Source organism: Malaclemys terrapin, chromosome 9 (genome assembly GCF_027887155.1).
Source record: "Malaclemys terrapin pileata isolate rMalTer1 chromosome 9, rMalTer1.hap1, whole genome shotgun sequence".
NCBI classification, from domain to species: domain Eukaryota; kingdom Metazoa; phylum Chordata; order Testudines; family Emydidae; genus Malaclemys; species Malaclemys terrapin.
The window spans coordinates 81,706,873-81,722,484 of record NC_071513.1 but is presented as its reverse complement, the minus strand read 5'-3'; the positions used below and the strand labels follow the sequence as shown (position 1 = coordinate 81,722,484).

General features: G+C 43.3%; 1 protein-coding gene across 1 annotated transcript in view; it reads left to right on the top strand.

Annotated features, from left to right (window-relative positions):
- Nucleotides 1–15,612, top strand: part of PLCH1 (phospholipase C eta 1) — a 172,355-nt gene that overhangs the window by 112,143 nt on the left and 44,600 nt on the right. Inside the window, exons 7-10 of the mRNA XM_054040926.1 lie at nucleotides 3,843–3,936; nucleotides 7,614–7,817; nucleotides 11,324–11,444; nucleotides 14,027–14,198. Of these exons, the coding sequence (XP_053896901.1) occupies nucleotides 3,843–3,936; nucleotides 7,614–7,817; nucleotides 11,324–11,444; nucleotides 14,027–14,198 (591 nt within the window). The remainder of the gene's footprint in view (nucleotides 1–3,842; nucleotides 3,937–7,613; nucleotides 7,818–11,323; nucleotides 11,445–14,026; nucleotides 14,199–15,612) is intronic.

The following is a 15,612-nucleotide window of genomic DNA, read 5'->3' as shown; positions in this document are numbered from 1 at the left end:
CAGCAGAAGTCTCCCTCACTTTAATAATTTGACATTCTGGTTGTGTTTTCTGCTTCAGTTTTTGCATATATTTTGCTTGATATTAGTTTGGGTCTGTCCATTTTGTCTGACTCTCTTGTCCATTTAGACTGTAAACTCTTCAGGGCAGGGACTGTCTTTTACACTGGGTTTGAACAACACCTGGCACAATGGGGCCACACTTCTGATTGTATTATGGTAGCATCTAGCAGTCCCAAACAATGGTCCCCATTAAGGAAAATGTTATTCACAATAACACATAAGCATAGGCTTAAATCCCATAGCAATCAATAGAACTCAAGTGTATGCTTAAGCATTGTCATGCGTATGAACTTAAGCACATACTTAAGTGCTTTCTTGAATTGGAGCCAATACTGGCAAATAGGGACATTACTAGTCACATATGGTACTCTGGATGGTCTAGCTGTGCTTTTAGGCTTAGAACAGTTTGCCACAAATGGTCCTTAGAAGAAGTGTCTTATAGCCTTATTGACAAAGGTATGCATCATGCATTAATGGTGTGAACATTTTACCATCCATTTTTACCACAGGTTTATCACATATCATGTGAAACAATGGGTGGTGCAGAATAACCCTGGATAACTGCTGCTTTTGGAGATGTTTGCAAAACCATCGCAGCCATGAAATCTGTAAAAATCCAGGAGGACCAGGAACATTTGCTAACCTTTATAAGTGGGGATGTGATACACTGACTCACCCTCTAATTTCTATGCAATACCTGGGAGTCAGAAGTAGTATCGTAATAGCTAAAAGAGAGACCAATATCATTAGTATCTGAGGGGAAGAGCTCAAAGTGACTGTAGTATCTCTTCAGTGTTATAGATACATAAAGAGAGCATAGACCAGTGGTGGGCAACCTGCGGCCCATGGACTGCACATGGCCTGTCAGCTCCCATTGGTCGGAATGGCGAACCACGGCCACTGGGAGCTGCGGGCGGCCATGCCTGCGGGCGGTCAATGTAAACAAACTGTCTCACAGCCTGCCAGCGGATTACCCTGATGGGTTGCATGCAGCCCGGAGGCTGCAGGTTGCCCACCACTGGCATAGACCATCTACATTCAAAAAATCACAAAGTAGGTTTCAATCACAATAGGGCACTATTAACATGACCTTATCTACTCCAAAATTGCAGGGAAGACCGAGGGACAATGTGTAGATGTTTACATAGATTGTATCAACCTGGCAGAAGCTCTTGATAAAGTGAGCTATCCTGGTTTATGAAGACATTTGAGAAGATCTGGATGACCAGTTTGCCAAACTTTTCCAACGTCCTCATGCTGGAATGACATCAGATCCTTTTGGCTTTATGGACTGTGTTGTCAGGGGAGACCTCATTGTACCATTGTTATTTGGACTTTAAAAAAAAACAAATAGCAGTGTAAGATGAAATGATTCCTGGTGCAGAGTAAAGATCAAATTCTGCCAGGAAAACTTTTATGCAGTTGCATTTGTGTGCATTAAAAAGTTGCCAGAAAACCTCATTAGAGAACTACTTTTTGTGGTTGAGTGAACACGTGTAAACCTCTGAGAGACAGGCCTGCAGATAATGGCATCTCATTTTGCTTGACAATTTGCATTTCAATAGCCAAGGTTCTTTTCAAATGAGATCCAAAGAAACAGCGTCAAAGCAACATCAGGATTAATCTCTCTCTCTGTGTATCACTAGAATCTCAACATCCTTAGGTACCTGCTGTAACTGCAGTACCTTCCTGACTGAACAGAAAGTACTTTAGTATTACAGTCATTGATGAAGTGGCAAATATTGACAGTGATTCTTCTCTGACTTCAGTCACGGGAGTAACTTTATGGCAGTTAATGGATTTTCCTAGCATAAAGTTGCTGTAACTGACAGCAGAAACATCAGATGTGGCTTCTCTCTGGTCCTGATCCTGTAAAGACTTATGCACATACTTATGTTTATGCACTGTGGGTAACTCCTTGACGGGGACTGCTCACAGTGCAGAGTGTTAAGCATATGAGTAAATCTTTCCAGGATTAGGGCCTGGGAGTGTTCTAATATATGAGAATGTTAAGTCACCATTACAAGAGGCAATGAGACATCATTGCCCTCTACTAGATGGAATATCAGACCTGCCCATTTGCGTGTGCAGCCCAGCAATATTTCAGGTTCCGTTACTGCTACAGACATGAATGTTTCCCAAGTTACTGCTAGTTTTAAATAGTGCACATAGGTCTGGGGATAGTAGATGAGACTCTGTCCCTTCCTCTCAGTTGGTGACATTTTTTGAACTTCTCACTAGCTAGGATAATTCACTTCTATCCATATTGAGTTGGTGTCCCTAACCTCTGTTTGCCAGAAGCTGGGAATGGGAGACAGGGAATGGATCACTTGATGATTACCTGTTCTGTTCATTCCCTCTGGGACATCTGGCATTGGCCACTGTCAGAAGACAGAATACTGGGCTAGATGGACCTTTGGTTTGACCCAGTATGGCCGATCTTATGTTATATCTACTAATATCACTATCTATTTTCCTCCCATTATGAGGCTTACAGGCACTGTTTGCACATTAAGATTTCCCCTCCCCCCTCTGCTTTCTTTCACATTTTGACCCTATGCTGTATGGTGCTGAGTGCTTTTGAGAAGTGGTCATGGGAGTCAGGGCCTTCACCATCTCTTGGGAGATGCTCAGCACCTGGCAGAATTAGGCCCTTAAAGAGCTCCACTCAAGGATCTCAACCTTCCTCAAAAGATCTCCACAAAGGTGAGTGTTGGTACTTGGGCCTGTTTACCTACAGACAATGGTAGGGAGGATGAAAAGCAAATCAAGGCTATAGAAGTAGTAAAGTCACTGGAAATGCCAGCCAAAAGAAAGTAAATTCCTCCAGACAATGAGAAGGAAGAGCAACAAGTCACCAAGGGAACATTTCTTTGAATCTGAACCGTGAATAGCAAATAACTTACAACACTGAGCAATCTGCCTTGTTGCCTTTGCCTAAAGCAATAATATTTAATACAGACTAGGTACAATTTGAGAAAGAAAACATCAATCTTCCTGGAATCTTTTGCTTGAAGTATGATTGATGTCTTAATTTGAAGTTTGTGCAAAGCCAGTGTTTGAACCAACTTTGGTGAAGAATGAGAAGCTTTATGGAAATATTATAGTATCATTTTTGTGGAAAAAATATGCCTAACCTAACCATTTTTTCACTTCCCTTCTGTTAAGTTTAGGGTATGAAAAAAGCTACTCGTCATTGTAGAAAAGAGATAACTAGGAAAAAATCCTGACAAAACTCCCGCTGACTTCAGTGGGGCCAGACTTTTATCTCTGGACCAGATTCTTCTGTCACATCTCCTGTGTATCACAAGTAACTGTTGAAAGCAGTGAAGTTAATTGTCGAAAACAGGTCTGAGGAAAAATCAGATTTTTTTTAAAGTAAAATGCATTAAAAATATCAGTATCAATCCTTTCTTTGTACTTACTAATATAATATTGGAACTCGAACTGTTAAAGACTCTTTTCCTGCAAATTTTCAGCTCTTAAACCAACCAGTATAGTTGTGATTAGCAATTCTCTACCATGTTCATCCTGAAAGTTAAAGGATAAAGAGCATGAGGCTTGTGGAGACTTACCAACACCCCTTCCCCCCCTCTGCTTCCCCCCAGAAAAAAAACAAAGGTCATTTTAGAATAGTGTTACTGACAGTCTTATTCACGGTTGACTGAGTTCAGTTTTTGATCACAAGATTTTCAGCCAGACACAGGGGTCTGAAGTATATTTTGACATGTTGGTCACATACTAGAAAAAACATGTTCACCAATGCTGTCATTTTTGTGCAGATGAATAATGTGACCACAGAATATTGCCTTGACATCATAAGGAAGTTTGAAGTTTCAGAAGAAAACAAGGAGCAAAATGTTCTGGGGATAGAAGGTAAAGTGTCTGGTTCCCAATTTATTTCCATTGCAGTAGAGTGGAAGAGTTCTAACAACATTTTCCTTGATGTGGCTTTTAATGTCTGATGACTACAACAGATTAATATGGAGGCACCACATGATTGTTTGGGGGGTATTTTAATAAGTTATGGATTGAAAGATGGGAGAACAACAGGTTGAAATACCTGACTAGTATTGTACTACCAGCCACAATTGTACTGCAAGTGATTCCAATATCCTCTTAAAACAAGAGTGCATACAAATTTGTATGGGTTCTTATTGCTAATTGTTTGTTTGTTTGTTTATACCGTAACCTATTTTCATTGATGTAAAAAATGGGCCAGTTGTGCTGTTACACTAGTGTAAAACCACTCTACAGTGGTCCATTAATTTACACTCATGTAAGTGACAGCAGGGAACACAGTGCGGCCCAAAGTATTTTCTTACAAGATTTAGAAATTTGCTCCTTTCATTTGCAAAAACAAGGCTGCAGGTGGTATATTAATTCTGAAACCAACTTAATACCATATTCAAATCTGCATGTATCAATAAATCTTTCAGAATTAGATTGAAATAATTTAAGTGCTACGGTCGGTTAATTAGCCCAGAAGGTAACTTCCATGAGCAGATTAATTTGCTTGTGGATTCTGTAGGGACAAGAATCATCTTCTTGCTAAAGCAGAGCAAGGAAACAGGAGGCCTGGATTTATCTCATAGTTCTGCCATAAGTTCTGTTACTCTGGGCAATTCACTTAGGCTAGAATTAAGAAAACAAAACAAAGCAACAAGCTGTGGCATTTTAAACATTTGAAAACACTTCTATTCCTATTAGGTTTAGTAACACTCTCCTCACATTTAATTACATTCAGGGTCTTAATAGTTTGCTGTGTCCCTTTAAAACATTTTAAATTCCATATTCTAAAGTTAGCTATTTAAACTCTAGTCCCAATTCTGATCTCAGTTACACTGGTGTAAATCAGTAACTCCACTGATGTAGTGGAGTCACAGTGGTATGATATCAGATTCAAGCCCTCTGATTCTTTGTCAGGATATGGTAGAGACCTAGGAGCCAAATTCATCCCTGGCATAAGTGATAGCTCTCTTATTAATTTAAATGGGAATTGTGTCCACTTATGCTAGGGTTGGATTTAGGTCGTTTTCACATTATTGTGACCTATTGGAACATTCCCGCAGTGTTGCATTTAGTGTAGGTTCCAACAAGGAAATGGTTACCAGTACAGAATTCTGGGGGATCTCCAGGAGGTCAGGCCTATCCCCTTGCAGGCCCCGTGCCTCTATACCTCTTTCCCAGCAGCTGCCAAGCATTTACTCTGGCTCCAGCTGTCCCGACATCTCACTTAAAGAGGGATCCCACTGGTGAAGAAGGCTCCATGGAAGAAGTAATATTATCCCAGTATCATAGGGCTGCCTGCCCTCCTGGAGCGCCCTCCTGTGGCAGGCTACAGCACAACAGACACACTTGCCTCATTTTCTACTTCAGAGTCCCCAGGACTAGCCCAAATAGCCTTTCCAAATAAAAATAGCCTTAGCAGTTTAATTTATCATAAGAGAAAATCCTGTGCAGATAAACTATAACACAAATCCCATAAGCACAGTCCCAAATTCCCCAGCATAGTCCAGACGGTACATGCTACATACCAAGCACGGTTTCAGCATCTCTCATCATGGGATCTCTCACCATGCTCTAGCTCTCCAGTGCAACTTTGACATCTCTCACCACACTTCACTCCCAGGCCTCAGCAGGCATCACCCTCTCCTGCTCTCAGCCTTCAGCCCTCTCCAGCCTTGGCTCTGTGGCTCAGCAAGGGCCAGCAGCTAGTCCCTCCACTGGCTTCCTAGCTCTCAGCCCTTTCAGCCTTTCTCGCTCAGGACTGTCAGTGCACTAGCCTCTCTGCCCAGTGAGGGCCTGCAAAGTTTTCCACTCCTTGCAGACTGTCTCTCTCGGGCAGCTCTCACCTGTCCCTGTCCCTGTCCTTTGCTCCTCAAGTCTGTGCACTCAAGCAGGCCTGACTCACCAGCTCTCTTCCTATTTACATGGCCCAGGTGCTGCCATGGCTCTTAATTACCCTAAGGCTACATCTACACTACAGGGGGGAGTCGACTTAAGATACGCAAATTCAGCTACGTGAATAGCGTAGCTGAATTTGACATATCGCAGCCGACTTACCCCGTTGTGAGGACTGCGGCAAAATCGACCTCTGCGGCTTCCTGTCGACGGCGCTTACTCCCACCTCCGCTGGTGGAGTAAGAGCGTCGATTAGGGGATCGATTGTTGCGTCCCGACGGGACACGATAAATCGATCCCCGAGAGGTCGATTTCTACCCGCCGATTCAGGCGGGTAGTGTAGACCTAGCCTAAGTGAGAACACCTGTTTGGTCACAAGGTGTGCTGGATCGGTTTCATTTCCAGGCAACGACCATCCTATGACACCCAGGATATATCACTCTTGGTCTATAATCTTCACTGGGCCAGTAGAAAGACAATGTGCATCCCCTCGATGCCTCACACCCCCAACACGAGGCTCCCGTTCCCTCTCTTACACCAAGCCAGTCATTTCCCCATTGGAGGAATGGGGAAATGACTGGGTCTTTGGAAAGAGGGATGTGGCTGCAGAGGCAACTGACGTCCCTTCCCCCACTGCACAATGCATCCCAAGGAGTCAGGAAATATCAGCTTGCTGAGGGTCACATCTGTGCAGGGCAGTTTTTAATGACAGCGAGTCATTGTTTGGGTATAAAGTACCTGATTGTTTGCAGTGGTATTTAGATTAAGATAAATAATTTTTAATCTTATCAAATAATTTGAAGAAAGAAAGTTTTGTAAATTCTAATGGAAACAATGACGAGCTGTTTTGTTCTGTTTGTTATGGGAATGTTTTTGTTTGAACTGCAAGAGACAGTTTTAGCATACAGCACTTGCCTAAGTGTGTGCATCAGATTTGGCCCAGAGAAACTCGCCAGGGGTTCAAAGAATTTTTACACACAGATTTCCATCATATGCTCCTTAAGGGCATGAAGGAAACATATGATGTGAACACAGATTTGATAATGGGATTGCAGATCTATGCTTTTCTTAGTCTTGCCATGTTGCTGCCATTCATTATTTAAGCTTTCATATTTTACCAATTGAATCCAAATTTCTGCCTCCGCTATTCTTTGTTAATAGATTTCTTATGAATCCCTTAGCTTAGTGCCATTGCTGTCCAAATGCTGCTGGTTTTGATAGGCATGGATTTGTAAACATATTACTACATTGCTCAGTTTTGTCTGTTTTGTAGTTTGTTTAATATTTCTTGAGAGACAACAGTGCATGTGATGCTGTAGAGACCAGGAGAAAATGATGGACTTGTCTGGCATAAATGGTCAGAACGCCCATTGACTTTAGCAGGTGTAACTCCTGTTGATGCTAGCAATGAATTTGGTCTATACCCTCGCCCAAAGGAGCTTGCAAAAGAAATAGACAAACCATAGACGGTAGTTCAGATACTCAGGATGGTGGATTCATCCCACATGACACAGCAGTTCTTGGGTGCCAGATTAACACTGACAGGCTTTAGCATAAATAGTATCTATTTTATCAACCTGTGTATTCTAGTAAGGTTAATCTGTCCAGGTACACTGCACTCTTGAAAAACTGTTTCTTTTTGTTCAAAGGTTTCACCAGCTTCATGCGCAGTTCTGCTTGTGATATATTTAACCCCTTGCATTCTGAAGTCCACCAGGATATGGATCAACCCCTTTGTAACTACTATATTGCTTCATCTCACAATACATACCTGACAGGAGACCAGCTTCTATCTCAGTCCAAAGTGGAGATGTATGCCCGGGTGTTGCAGGATGGTTGTCGATGTGTTGAAGGTATTTTTAATGTTGTTTGTTTAGGTGTGAAGCTCTGTAAAGTCTGACAGACATTTCTCTTAAGTTTTAAGTTTGACACTGAATGTGCAAATTAATTTGCTCATATTTTACTTCACTATCTTCACCTCTTTGGTAAGTCTGATTTGTTAGCAATCTTAACAAGTAATGTTTGCCATTGAGATGAGTGTCTCATACTGACACAGCATAGCCACTGTTGGTTTCTCCTCTGGGGTCCTGTATTAAATGGCTCACCTTAACATTGGCTTTAATAACATTTTCCATGTCTTCCCCATTGTTCTCTTTCCTCCTGTTGCTTTTAGTAATATCTGTCATAGCCCAATAACCTGGTGTTTCTGTATGAAACATCTCTGAGACTAAGTTGGTGGAGTTTAAAGTCAAACTCAAAGTTAATAACATCAAAATCACTGGAGTTACACCAGGGATAAATTTGGCCGTCTGAGTTTACTTATAAGAATCTCAGTCATTCTAGAAACTTGGTGTTCAGATTTACAGTTAGTAACAGCATTCTCAGATAGACTAGAACATGTTAAGAACAAACACTGGGAGAACGTAGGCTCTGCAATAGTTGATTAGACCATTTGTGCAGCAGCACTGTGCTTCCAGAAGTGACCTGTGAAGGTGGGGGAAAAAAACAAACACTGTAGATAGTGGAAATGAATCCTCCCTGACCTCTGCAGTTGATAATGTAGACTTGGAAGCATAAGATACTGGGATATGTGCGACAATAGCAATTCTCACCCTATATTTTAAGATAAAGAAGTACTGCCCTTTAGAGCTTTAGTAGCCTTTAATGCAGGGGTGGGCAAACGTTTTGGCAATAAGCTTATCTTTCTGCATTATAATGAGGCTAATACTTAGAATTAAAAAAAATAACCTCCCTGTAAAATGTGTATTATAATTGAGACCCATGAACAGATCTGGTAAGTTACAGTTTTGAAACTGTATTTGCAAAAACCTAATAGAGCTGTTCTACAAACATGACTGGATAGGTAAACCAATTTATAAATACATTTATGATGAAACTGGTTTTCCTGCCCAAACGTAAGTTAAGTAATTATGATTTTCTTATTTCTAATTTGCTTATGCTTTGCTATTACATTTTCTAGTCTCGTTTCTAAAATAAAATAATCCAAAATACATTTTCATGAATGAAATGTGATTCACGAGTGATAGTAGATTGAGCATCACTTTGGTAATCAGAATGTTTTGGTACTCAGAAATGTTTCACATATTCATATACAGTATGGAGATGATATGATATTGTAAAAGTCCGGTGCGGGGGTCGGGCCCCCTCAGGGGCCGTCGGGGGCCAGTCCGCTTCACTACACGGCCTGGATCAGTCTCAGGGTTTCGCCCCTCTGGCAGGGGCTAGGCCAAAGGTACACGGCCTCTGCAATGAGCTCCTGCTCTCCGTCAGGGTTCGGCAGTACCTCAGGCCCGGGCTCCGGTCCTCACTGCCGGAGCTGGGGATTACAAAGTCAGTCAAGCCCCCGCGCTAGCTCAGGGCGGGGCAACAAACAATAGTTCGGGCGCTCAGCTCCGTGGATCAGGAGCTGAGCCCTGACAAACTCAGGACGTCCCAGGCCCTTAGTCAGGGCAGGGCAGCCCACAATAGTCCAGGGCGCTCAGAGCCTTCCTTCAGGCTGAGCAGTAAAGTCAGGAGTTAAGGCCCGACCCTCAATCAGGGCGGGGCAGCACACAATAGTCCTGGGGTTTCAGATCCGGGTCACGGGAGCGGAGGACTAACAAAGTTAGTAAGCCCAGGCCCTCAGCCAGGGCGGGGCAACAAACAATAGTTCAGGGGCTCAGGACCTTCCTGCAGGCTGAGCCCAGACAGAGTTAGTAGGCCCAGGCCCTCAGTCAGGGCGGGGCAACAAATAATAGTTCAGGGGCTCAGGACCTTCCTGCAGGCTGAGCCCAAACAGAGTTAGTAGGCCCTGGCCCTCGGTCAGGGCGGGGCAACAAATAATAGTTCAGGGCTCAGGACCTTCCTGCAGGCTGAGCCCAAACAGAGTTAGCAGGCCCAGGCCCTCAGTCAGAGCGGGGCAACAAATAATAGTTCAGGATGGGGGGCTCAGGTCGGGGGTATCAGGAGCTGAGCACGGACAAACTCAGGACGCCCCAGACCCTCAGTCAGGGTGGAGCAACAAGCAATAGTTCAGGGCAGCAAACAATAGCTCAGTTGCGGTGCCAGAACGCTGGCTGGAGGGGGAGGCTGCCACCCGTTAAGTGGGGTGGCAGGGGGGACACAGGCCCACCCACTCCACTGTGTCCCAGCCCGGGGCCCTAAGAGCGGCAGTCAGTCTGCCACTGTGTTGGTGGGGTCCTGACCGCAACACACCAACATTGGTTCGCTCTCTGTTGTAGCTAGACTGGGGTCAGCTACCCCCGGGCTGCTTTCCATTTCCCCCTCCATTTGTACCTGCTCCCCGCTGGGCTCGGCAGCGGGGTCCCACACCATGGGTTCCTCAGTTCACAGAGGGTCGTCTGGGTCGGGTTGCTCCTCTGGTCTCCGGTAAGGGGGGCGGTCGGGCCCCTCCTCGGGGTACCGTGCTCGGGGCAAGTGCGGCCAGGCTACTTCGGGGTACCTTGCTTGGGGAAGGCTTGGCCAATCCGCGTCGGGATACCTGGCTCTGGGGAGGTCCGGTCGGTCGGTGTCCGGGTATCTGGCTCTGGGGCAGCTCGGTCCGTCCGTGTCCGGGTACCTGGCTCTGGGAAGCCTTGGTCTAGCCAGAGCTCGCACCGGCACGTCTGGCCTCTCCGGCTGCTGGGCTCCAACTGAGAGCTGGGGCCTGGCTCTTATACTTCCTGTCCCGCCCCTTGACTTCCGGGGGGCGGGAACAGGTGGCGGTGGCTCCGCCCACTTGGGCGCCAATTCAGGCTCCTCTCCCTCAGGGGCTGTCGGGGGCCAGTCCGCTTCACTACAGATATATAAATTGGAGTAACAGAGTGAAAATTGATTTATATTTCCCCGCAAATAAAATAATCATATTCTGAGAGCAGATAATTGAGAAAATAACCATTTTGATAGCATATAGAAAGGCTTCCCCCCCAGCCTTAATTCACATCAGTAGCCCTATTGAGCTGAGTGGAATTTACTGGCAGGAGTACACTGGACTTCTCACACAAGTAAGGACTACTGATGTGAGTTAGCTTTTTAGAGGTCAGGCCCTTAAGGCTGAATGTTCTTACGCGGGCTTTATTCTGGTTCTGATGGCAGCAGATCCTTGTAATTATACTTGAAGGGAATATTAATTTATCACAGTGTTTGTATAATAGAGATCGGTCTTCGGTTGTTTGCCATTATGTTTTGTATAGTTTGTACAAAATACAATATGAAAGTATCAGTTTATTACTCAGGATTCATGTCTGATTTACATGAGCGTATAAAACATAAAACATTTCCTCTCCCCTTCAGAAGAAAATTTTAAAAAATGTATAAGACACTGGATATTTTTTCATGTATAGTTTTCTTGTCTTGACAGTTGACTGCTGGGATGGTCCAGATGGAGAGCCAGTAGTGCACCATGGTTATACCTTTACTTCCAAAATACTCTTCAGAGATGTAGTAGAAGCTATCAATAAAAATGCCTTTGTCAAAAACGAGTAAGTGCAATGCAGGTTCTGAGCGTAGAGCAGTATACTTCTCTTGTGTAGTAAATCTTATATGAAAATAGTGTATCCCAATGTAAATTTCTTCCTTCAAACACACAGCGAATCTGATTATTTTCCCTATTGTTAACTTTGATTTATCTTTTAACAGTGTGAACATTTTATCTTCCCATTAATCAATACCCAGGCTACAGAGGATCTTTTATAAAACGCCAGCTCAATAGTTTTTGTTTAATATATGGAGATAGTCATAACTGTAGAATCTCAGAGTTGTTTTGGTCCACTTTTAAGAAGAATTTTTCACTGATTTCCAGTGGGGAATTCTGCTTAAAAATTAGTGGCATAACGTTGCTTTCGTGGACAAGTGTCCTCAATTTCAGTGACAGATTTGCCTGAAAAAGGACAAAGTTTTCTAAAATCTTCGTAGTAAAAAAATCCAGGAAGTTCAAGGGTAAAGATGGTAACATTCTGCCCATTATTTATCCCATTGTGCCTCAGGATTATAGAATATACCATATTATTAAAATCAACCATGATACTACCACACCTACTGTAAACACAACATGATACATTGAGAATGAAGGCTAGTTCATTCCTTCCACCAAGATAAAAACTTTGGGGCCGAGAAGATTGAGAACTCCATGGGATGAACCTATAGAGCTTTTAAATACTTCCCTCTAGTGAGATAGGTTTGGTGAGAGGGTGTAGAGTGGCCGGCCCAGTGATTAGGGCACTAGAGAAGGACCATTAGAGAAGGCCGGTCCAGTGATTAGGGCACTAGCTGAGAACTTGGAAGATCCAGGTTCATATCCCTGCTCCACCATAGACTCTTATTCCCCTTGTGAGGGTTCTGAAAGCTGCAGCGGGGGAGTTAGCCTGTTCAGGGCAACGGTATTGCTTTGCATGCTAAGTTTCAGAACCCTAAGAGGGGAACGTGTCTGTAGATCACTTGATCTCCTAACTCCTCCTCCACACAGAACAGGGAGCATGTGTAATGGCCTCAGAGAGGAGATGGCAGACTATTGGGTCTGAGATCTGTGCCTGTATTCCTGTGGATCTTGGCTTTATAGACCTTCCCATGTCTATTCTGCCATCATATTGGTCTTTACCCTCACACCAAATGGAGCTAGAAAGCTGGTGGCATTTTGCACATGGGTTTTCCTTTCATACCTGTTTTACTCAGGAAGGGAAGGTAACTATTTATACACACAGAGAACTACCTGTGTGCATCTGTCTGTAGGGCAGAAGGCTAAAGCCAATCAAACAACTGATGCACATTGAAAAACAATGGGAGAGGGGATATTTTCACCCACACATGGTCTTACAAAGAGTGTCATGGGGTCCTTACTCTTTAGAGGACCTTCACCCACAAACAAACAACATGGATCTACACTGAGCTGTTTTTAGAAATTAGGACCTGCCTTATAGCTCTTGAGACCCCAATTGACTTCAATCATGGTGCAAAGGGTGTATGTCAGGGCAGAATTTGGCTCTTTTTGTCAATTACACCAGTGTAAATCCAGAGTGATTGTTAACGTCAGTGGAATGACTTCGGATTTGCATCACTGTAACCAGATGCAGAATTTGGTCCAGGTGGTGTAGGGCTCAACCAAACTATGTGTCCCTCTGAGTTTAGTCATTCGTTTTCAACCTTTTTTCATTTGCAGACCCCTAAAAATGTTTGAATGGAGGTGCAGACTCTTTTGGAAATCTTAGACATAGTCTGTGGACCCCCAGGGGTTTGTGGACCACAGGCTGAAAACTACTGCATTAGTGTGATAGGGTGCTCAGAGAGCTGGGCAGCTGAGTGGTTAGCATACCCAACTTCCAGCCCCTTGTCTCTTTGTCAAAGCAATAGAGGTGCCTGCTCCTGATCCTAAGTTGGGAATTTTCTGCTTTCTACCCACACCTGGGGCTTGGCCCTGAAGTGGGGAGGGTGAAATAGGGGGTCCCAGCACAGGGCACTGTGGGAAGCAACACTGGCAGGATCCTCCCTGCAGCAAGTCCAAGTCCAGTGCTCTGGGCTCCTTCTTATCTATGTGTCCCTTCAGTTTGAGGTATGGCCCCTATAGTCCAAACAGTCACGCTTTTAACAGAAGCGTCCAAAGGAGCAGAGCCTTGCAGGATGTGGTGGGTAGAAAACACTCTGCCTGAGGGCCTTACCCGCTCTGTAATCCCATCTCAGACTCAACCCTCCATCTGGCTTATTGGAGAAGAACTCTCTCCTGCAGCCTATCCACCCCATTTGCCTGGCCTTCTGAGCTCCTTTTAACTTGCTCCTGCAGTCCCAAAGGGGTAGAGTTACCTGGGCCCAGTATTGCCTTTCAACCCCATTGTGCTCAGTGTGGGGTTTGTACACCTCATCACAATTAGTCAGTTTTCATGCTTTCTTCAAGGAGATATGATTGTAATAATATGATGAAAAACACCGTTTTAAAAACAAAATTGCTGCTACAGAGACTGCAAGAACAAGATGAATGTAAACCAACCTACTTTCTAAGTTGCATTATGACTGCCTGGTCATATATCTTGAAAAGCTGTTATGATATCATCTGGGGGTTTTGCTTTTGTTTTAGGTTTCCGGTGATATTGTCTATTGAGAATCACTGTAGTATCCAGCAGCAAAAGAAGATTGCTCAGTACCTCATGGAAATATTCAGTGACAAACTGGACTTGTCATCTATAATCGCTGGAGATTCCAAGCAGCTTCCTAGCCCTCAAAGTTTGAAAGGCAAAATCCTAGTGAAGGTAATTTGCTACCAGTATTATGTACAAAATGTAATAAGTCAGTATATTATACTTATCATCTTAGCTCTTGTCCCCTCAGGCCCTAAGAACCCAATTACCAATGACACAGGAATCAGAACAGATATAACTAGCTGGGTTTTGATCTTGTGTTTCTTTTCACACAGACATTAAAACAGGTTTTATTTCAGACTTAGCAAGTATCCTGAGATACTTTTTGTAAAGTGATATTACCAGTCTATATTCAATAAAATAATAATAATAATAAATACATAAATAATTTGTACTTATGTATTCTCATCTGAAGATCTCAAAGCATTTTACATCTGTTAATTACACTTACAGTAGCCCTATGCGGTATGAGCAATATTATTATACTCCTATTTATAGCTGGGGAATATGAGGCACCCAGGATCAAACAAGGAATAAATGGCAAAGTCAAGAATAAAATCCAAGGACCCTGATTCCCATTCCCCTGATCTAACCTCTATCTAATCTATTTGATCTGTGGTTTTTCTAAGGTGTCTTCACATTGGTGCTAAGCACCAGTCCACATTCTCTCCTTACAGTGTATTCTTTAAGCAAAATATAGAAAAGAGTGAGAAATCATTTCAAATTTATGAGAAGAAAAGCATTCTTTCCCTTCTCTTCTCACCTTCCTGCTGCTAAGAGCAACGGTTCATCAGATAAAAGCATTTTTTCATGGTTCGTCAGTTGTGGCTATGTAAGTGAGAAGAATGCTTCAGAGAAGAGCTAAAGAACAACAGGGGAAAAGTGCCAGCGTTGTGTATGAGATGAATAATTTGAACTTTTCAGTGTAAACAGATCCTTTCTGGAAGGAATTTCAGAGAACTAGATGAAAATAATGAAATAAAGATGAAAAAGCTAGATAGTACTTTGAGAGGATGATTAATATGTATTTACCTTATCAGATTGCCTCTTTTTAATTTAATTTAGCATGGTGAGGGCACTTCATTCTCTGTAAGCACAGAATTAGCTGTCTAGGCATGGAGGTGAAGCGGCCAGCATTTCGAAGTGACAAAGGCTGTTTTCACCATCATTGTAGACTGTTGTCTGATTTCACAAAATACTGTATCTGCTATCCCATCTATCACTCATGTCAGCCAGCCACTTGAGAAAACACAAACTTTGTTACTTATGAATCAGTAGATTTTTGGGGAAGTAACAAGCCAGTTCCATACCTCCCTGCCATTATTTGTACTTCATTTATGCATTTGTTCATCCTTCCTGAACAACTGGATTGTCCTGACTCTGAGCCTGATTCTCCCTTCACTTAGGGCTTATCCACACAAACACCTAGTTTGTGGCAGGCTGGGATGTAAAATTACCCCACATTGGCCTGCCGCATGCTAAGTGTCCAATGTACCCTGCTGTTGTGAACTAACAGTTCTGAAGT